Here is a 7,719-nt window from a genome sequence, read left to right as displayed (position 1 = left end):
ATTTCTTTTCTCCCCTTCAGTACCAGTGTAACAGCACCATCATTTTATGATTGTATGTCCTATACAATCTTCCTTTTTCATCTAAGTCAAAAAATTCATCTAGTGTTTTGTTGTTTGTACTTGTCACTTATGATGTTCTCTAGTTAATAGATATATTATCAAAAAGAATTCTAGCCATTTACTGTAACAAATTCCGTTCCCCTTGTATTCAAAAGATTCCTTTCTCCTATTCATACTGGGGGTTTTGCTGCACACATCAGGACAAGAGCTTGAAAGACAAACTTGCTTCATTGTTAGTTAAAATCCATATAATCATGAATTTACAACAATGAGAAATACTTAACTAATAACTGTTGTCCTAAGCTTCTTCAAACTGGTTGGACTATCTATACTTCTAAGAGGGTACATCTGAAAGAAAATTGGTGCTGCAGCAGCAAGTCCCCCCAACACAGATTTCAAGGGTCAGCAAGTGGAAGTATGAAGTATGAAATCTTCTGCCTCTATCCTGTTACCAATCACACAGATGGGAAATACTTGTTTAGATTGAAAGGGAGGGAGTAGAATTCCTCACTTCTTGTGTCAGTCTTGAAGGACTTGAACTTGTCCCACCAGTGCTTGCCTCTGTCCTTTCTTGTCTGGCCATCCTTTTTGTGCATCGTGTTGTCCAGGAAATAAGCCACAACACCCGCCACAAAAGCTTTCGATTGAAAGGGCACATTGACCATGTCGTTGAACTGAACAATAACAAACCACAAAAGCTCTTACTACATGACTAGAATGCAACATACATCAAATGTTAAGACATGTTGCCATACCCATCTTGCATGTGTGTGAACAGGTCCGTAACCAGCAACGGCAGTATACTCATTGAAGTACTGTGGGATGGACAAACCCAGGAAGACAGAGAAACCTAATATAAACTTGGTGCGGAAGCTATTAAGATTGCAGAACTGAAGGAAGCCTAAGCCTCCGGCGCCTGCAAAGAATGAACATTCACAATTCACAAACTACGAATAACATGAAAGATTTTGCCAGTGCGCAAGTGCTTGCCTTACATGTATACGTACCTACATAAGCGAAGAAAAGGCAGTACAAAGCACCTACAATGGGTGCTGGAATTGAAGCAAAGACTGCTCCAAATTTCCCTGATGATAATAGTGTTGTCAAGACAAATCCTTAGAGCGTTGGGGGACCAAATATCAAGATAATCCACAAGATTTTTTTGATAAAACTGTTAGAGAAGTGATTACCGAGAATTGAGAAGAAAATCATGAACCCAGCTGATATCTGAACAACTCTTCTACTGCCAACACGCGTCAGTGCTAAAAGACCAGCATTCTCACTGTGCATGTACACAAGGGAAAAGTGAGGGCTTAGTCAACTAGTGTATGAGAGACTATCGAGCTGCAGAAGGTTTTTGTCTGGACTTACACAGATACAGAAGATCCATTCCCAGTGCCAAACAGTCCTGATAGTAAAATTCCAACTCCCTGAGGTAAAAGCAGAATGTTTCAAAATTAAAGAGAGCGCGAAAGTCAGATGAAGAAATTTAGAGTAAAGGTAGCAAGGGATAACAAACAATCAATTCTTTTCATGAACCTCGTTGACAAGAAAAATACATGTCTTCCTTTCCAATCTCAAATCTACCTCCACTCTAAAAGTGAATATAACACCAAATGACCTTTTTTACCTCTTCCCATGATGCCGTATTATTCAAAGAAAACGATGGGAAGGCTGCGTATGATATATGTCAAGCCCACTCTCCCCCTACCCCAACTAGACCTTGCTTTCTTTCAATTAAACTTCTGGGTTGACGAGTGTATGTTTTACTCCCTCCGTTTCAATTTAGATGAGGTAGTTTGACTCGTAACGGAGTTTAAGAAAAAAAAGACGGACTTTTGAAACTTGTGGTCTTAAAAGCTTAAGGGGCAAAAGCTTTGTGGGGCCATGACATTTGTGTGGTTATAAAAGCTTGTCATTAAGGATAAAATGGGTGAAATGAAGAGTTTAAAGTTGAATTATTTCCAAATTTAGAAATGTGTCATTTATTTTGGAACAGACTAAAAAAGAAAGTACATCATCTAATTTGAAACCGAGGGAGTATAATATATCACAACAACTAGAGTGAAAGTTTAACCGGAGAAAATTCCCATATCATTGGCATGTAATACTTAATTTCTGTGTCTCATTCTCCAAAATAAAAAGTCCTTAGCTAAATGGAAGGCAGAAAACAAAAGATAGAGAGTGGAGAAGAAGAATATTTCCAGAAAACACATCACGAAGCAACAGAGAGACAATTACTGAGTTCCAATACTTCAGATAGGAACGCAGGTAATTGGGACAGTTCCAATCCCTTAATGTCATAAAGTATGATATCCACTATCTAAATAAATATTATATCTTCCGCATATTGTCACGCCCGATGTGGATCCGATGCGAAATATCAGCAATAAAATTTATGCGAAATATCAGCAACAAAATTTACTCAAATTGGCATTAGATTCAAAAAAAATGTACAAAGGAATGATCTAGATTAGACATGTAGGGTTGCAGACTTGCGGTTGAGTGGACACAGATTTTGACTAGTATAATGAGAAGAAAGTCATAGAGTTGGGTGTCGGGGTTACCCAAAACAATTCGTAATTCTTGTGCATGTGGAAAATGGTGATACTGGAGGAGTCAATGACATTCCAACTTTGTGTAGTTTCCTAATCTATTTTCCTACTTCACATAAACCTCCCTAAAGATCCTATGCGAGTAAAGCTCCACATCAATGAAATCCAACACAACTTCTTGTTTTACTTTTCTTTGCTTACTTTACAAGAGGGTGAGGGAGGCGGAGGATTCTAGGGAAGAAAACCTGTTTACCTGCCAACCAACACCACGGCTGAGTATGGATGGTGGCAAGGGAGTAGCACTTGCATATCTTGCAACTGCAACAAAAGCACCAGTGGACTGAAAACACCAAAACCGCAAGCATGAAAGGAAGTTAGTTCAAGGTCAATCTCTTTCAGAGCATAGAAGTATCTTTTTCTTCAAAAAGAATGACTAAAAAGGAAAGTGTTGAATCGCACAAGAATTGAAATGGACGCAAACAGGTGAGAGCAAAAAAAGGGGTAGCACAAAGAAAGAGAAGTAGATAAAGGTAAGAAGCACAGAAAATCTGAAACAACAATCAGATGTGTCATAATAGCCAAACATAAGACAAACAAGATGATAGTGGAATTAGCAAAAGAAAACAACAAAAGGAGCAACCCGAACCTAAAATTTTTGCAAAACCTGCCAAAATAAGATAATAAAACATTCACAATGTTCAAAAGCTCTGACGGGTAAACCAACCTCTACAAGAGCAACAAAAGTAGCCATCATCATAGCAAAAGCTTCACCAGCATCGAATGAAGGAGGTCCCCATTGGAAGGGGTAAGGAATACTAATCCTGCAGATTCAAACCAGCAAGGAAAAAGAGAAAATCATTTAATTTACAAATTATAGGTTACCTTGTAAGTTCATAGAAATACTTTCCAGATGGACTAACAGAACTTATTAAGAACACTGCCGAACTAACAAAAAAACTTCATGCAAGTAATAAGCAGAATGAAATGTTTTTCAAACAATGCGCATCCCATGTTACAATCATAAAACCATTAGTAAAAAAATATGAAACGGAGAACATAAAGTAATTCTGTTAGGTTCCTAGAGAGTAGAAAAGGAAATATTTTCACTTCTCCATATTTTAAAAAATTGACCAACTATCTCTGCAGTTGACAATATGAGAATCACATAGGTTACTTTGGGACACCCATCAGTCTCTATAAGCTTGTGCTTACTTTTCCTAATCTGTAGCAGCATCGTCGTATCTGCCAGTTATGCTTGACGTGGCAATAACAAACCAGCACAAGCAGTTAATCAGTTGTAACTAAATTGATGGTGAAAGAAAAAGCACAATTGATCATCCCATGCGAGCCTCTCTACCTTCGCAAGGTAGGGGTAAGGCTGCGTATCCCACTTGTGGTATTACACTGGGTTTGTTGTTAATGTTTGATCATCGCATGTGAATTCATAAAGCTCAAATACCTAGAGACCTATCTCTCTTATTCTCTTCTTGTTTTCTATCACAATAAAATAAGGCAAGGTCAGTCTAATGGATAAGTACACACCAACTTCCAGTCTCTTCCAGAACTTTTGCCTATAGAAGCTACTTTTTTTATCTTTATAAGTAAGAATTGCTAACAGGAGCTACTAGTAATAAAGTTTAGAGAGTGCAAAAAGAACAAGGCACATTACACTCTAGATTTCTTAAAATCTAAGAGTTAAGAGTGGAAAAAATATGGCCTTTTTCATATGTCAAAACAAAGTGTCATTATGTTGAAGTTTGTAATGTCATATAGGTTACTGGAAACTACTCCTATGTCCCAATATAAGCATCCTAGTTTCCTAGAACACAACTTTTACAGCATACTGTAGAATCCTTTTCAATTCTATGTCTGCGATAGATTATAAGGTTGCAGGTTTTACCAAGGAGTTTTGCTTTATCAATAATTTTGGACCGACATATATAAAAATACGAAAAAAATTCCGTACGTGAGACCCATTCCAGTAATATTAGGAAATTGGAAAAGAGAAGGAGAGAAAAGCACTTGCCATGGAGCACCATTAATGAGTCCAGCACGATCAGTTCTGCAGCTTGCCTGTGTCTTTGGTGGCTTTCCATTGTAAGCCCCACCAACAGTGAGTAGGTGTGCATAAATCCACACAATGGCCACCGTGAAAATAACAGCAAAACGATCAAAGATATTCTTCCCTGGGCGTATCAAATGGGCCAAATACTGCAATAACCAGCATTATCAAGAATGCACAACTTATATCTCAAAAACAAAAACAAAAAATGTGTAACTTATATCCTGCGATGTCTTGCTCGTAAAATAATGTTTAAGAGGAATATATGATTTCTAGACAAAGCATTCCACCTGAGAAAAAATGACTAAAAGGACTAGCTCTGGCAACCCAACTTCAACACATTTGGCAACCTAAACAAAGATGAAGTAGATTCAACATTCATCATGGAGTGAATATCGTAATGCAAGAAAAGTGTCGCGAGTTTCTACTTACCCCAGGAAAACCAAACTCATAAAGCCCAAAGCCAACAAGAGAAACCAAAGGAACAGCTGAAAGAGGGCTCAATAACCTAAGAATCCGCGGGAAGTAAAATGCAAATCAGAGCTAGTATAATGCAAACAGAGCTAGTATATTGTACGAAAGAGTCGACATAACTGAGCAGACCTCAAACCACAAAAAGTGACCCTTAAAGCAATTACTTGATCATTAGTATAGCATAACAATATCCAAGAGCAGACAAGTATACGCTTAATTAATGGTACAAAACCAGGTGTTATATGAGAGGTCCAGTTCAAATGTAGGGAGAAATCTTGTGATATAACAAACCTTGTAACATTGCGCCAGAGACCACTGAAGCCAAGGACAATCTGAAGGGTCGAAGCAACAATAAGTGCACCTTGGGTGGCCCGCATTATCTTCTTGAACCTCTGATGAATCATAGAAAATATCAACAAAAAGTTAAGACCCAATCTCACCAACATGCAATGGATGAATCCCTCTGTGTATTTGCGTCTCTAAACATCTTCCTGACCATTAGGAAAGTTAAAGGAACGTGCGCTGACATGAATCATCAAGTGGAAAGTAAATTATTTGTGCATCAATTTCTTTTGACACTTAGATGATATTTAAATTTGTTTCTCAAAATGATTTAATGGAAACTTGCCATTAATGTTTGGATTTGGTTTTTTCAAAATACTGGTGGCCTTGGATTTGTAATTCAAATTTTTTAAGTTATGATCTTCATTCAAAAGTTTGAAGATATATCATTAAAACCTTAAAAACACTGTAGACACTATCATATTGTTAAATTATGAGAAAAGTCAATTAAACATATTTACAAACAGTCAAAAGGTAACAAAAAAAGGTTGTTCGACCATCCGGACCAAATAAAGGAGAAACAAGAAAAAGGCAGGAGGGTTTGTGGCATGATGTCTGAACAGCCAGTATATATAGAAAATGGTTTAGAACTGGGGGAGGTAAATGACCCAAGAGGGAAAAACAAGGAAGGTGGTAATACAATCTCTAAAATATCAAAATGGGTTTTGGGGGCTGGTCTTCTAGTGGAAATTATTCTTACAAAAGCAATTAAGTTTGCTTGGTTTTAGAACCAAATACCCCCTTTTCTGGTTCCAAAACTAATGGAGGTTAGTTTAGAGTTTGGTTTCAAATTTGAGCAGCCCATTAGCTATAATTGGCTTTCCAACATCCTAACTAAATGAGAATAAAAACTGTTAAACTGCTAATCCCATGTATTCACCAACTAACTCCATGGAAAAGCTATATAGGAAAACCAAATATCATCTACCTTTGACATTCGACCAATAGATGATCTAAACAATAGAAGAGAAAATGACTCAGTATTTGAAGACACCAACCGATATGGGGTCTTCATCACTCCATCGTCCAGAAAGGATAATTGAGATTGTAGGTGCAACAAAGGTATAAGACCCTCCAATCACAGCAGGCAGTCTGGTCCCAAAGATAGACTGCAACAAGGTGTTTAGCCCAGCAACAAATAGCAATGTCTGAATAACTTGGGCTTTTTCCTCCTGCAAAACGGGCAGGTAATCTTTCATTTAAAATCAATAACAATACTTGAGGTCAAGATAAATTCATATCTTAAGTAGTTAAGTAGTTCAATGTGTCTAGAAGCCTCACATTTCCACCTCCCATTTGGGGAACCAGAGCTGTAGGAATGATAACCGTGGTACCAAGCATAACAAGATAATGTTGAAATCCAAGAAGAATAGCCTCAGCTGCATTCCAACAATTACACAAAATCAGCATAGTCCACTACTATATACACACACGGTGAAAGCAATTCAAAACAATTTTAGAAACATTTAACTTTACCCAATACAGAGAAGTGTTGTACAACACTCTGTTCAATAGCAGTAACAGGAAAATATCACGTCGGCCACCAAAATAATAATTTATACAGTCAGCTCTCTAGCCATTAATCTAGTTGCCAGCCTACTATACCCACATTAAGCAAAATGAGCTCATATTAAGTGTTGTCTTGTAGGTGAGAATGGAAGCTGGACCTAATTGTTACTCATTCGCCTCAGCCAAAATAGGAAGAGATAGAAAACAAATGAATAATAATGTGTAGACTTACGCCAAGGGGGAGGACTAGTAATGCAGTAAGAAACATTGGGAAGTTGATCTTTTGGTGGATGTGGCACTGGTTCACTTGCCTTTGCTGCTGGAGCTGCTCCACCTCCACCTCCTGCCATTTTCTTTCTATTTTTTGCTCTAAACTGTTCTTCTTGACCAGTGCAAAACCCCAAATCTACACACACACCCAGAATCACAAATCTCTCAGAAACTAAGCGGAAAAATGCTGGAAAAAAGAAACCAAAAAGAAGTCACAAAAAGACTGATAAGTACCAAGAGAGAAAGACTGAAGAAAAGGGGCTCAAAAGTTTGTTAGTACACACAAAGCTGAGTCACTGATAAATGAAGTGAGAAGAATGGAGCAACAAACCCACACAAGCTATGCTAGTACCCACTCACTCTTGTAAAGAAAATAAAACTGTAACTCAAATCAAATTTGAATTGAAGGAGTAATTATCACAAGCAAATTATTTATACTAGGAGAAA

At 37.6% G+C, this 7,719-nt stretch overlaps 1 protein-coding gene across 1 annotated transcript; it reads right to left on the bottom strand.

Annotated features, from left to right (window-relative positions):
• Positions 265 to 7,684, bottom strand: LOC109231653 (nucleobase-ascorbate transporter 6). The gene is made up of 15 exons (XM_019397301.1): positions 7,507 to 7,684; positions 7,235 to 7,408; positions 6,775 to 6,872; positions 6,492 to 6,665; positions 5,443 to 5,543; positions 5,110 to 5,185; positions 4,968 to 5,027; positions 4,642 to 4,826; positions 3,340 to 3,436; positions 2,869 to 2,955; positions 1,432 to 1,490; positions 1,251 to 1,342; positions 1,068 to 1,145; positions 816 to 976; positions 265 to 734 (listed from the first exon to the last, which is right to left on the bottom strand). The coding sequence occupies exons 2-15, from the start codon at positions 7,350 to 7,352 to the stop codon at positions 516 to 518; spliced, it is 1,605 nt and encodes a 534-aa protein (XP_019252846.1). The 5' UTR covers positions 7,353 to 7,408; positions 7,507 to 7,684; the 3' UTR covers positions 265 to 515.

The sequence above is a fragment of the Nicotiana attenuata genome, chromosome 1 (genome assembly GCF_001879085.1).
Source record: "Nicotiana attenuata strain UT chromosome 1, NIATTr2, whole genome shotgun sequence".
Taxonomy (NCBI): Eukaryota; Viridiplantae; Streptophyta; class Magnoliopsida; order Solanales; family Solanaceae; genus Nicotiana; species Nicotiana attenuata.
Note: the sequence above shows the minus strand (reverse complement) of the source record. Positions and strands in the feature narration are given on the sequence as shown.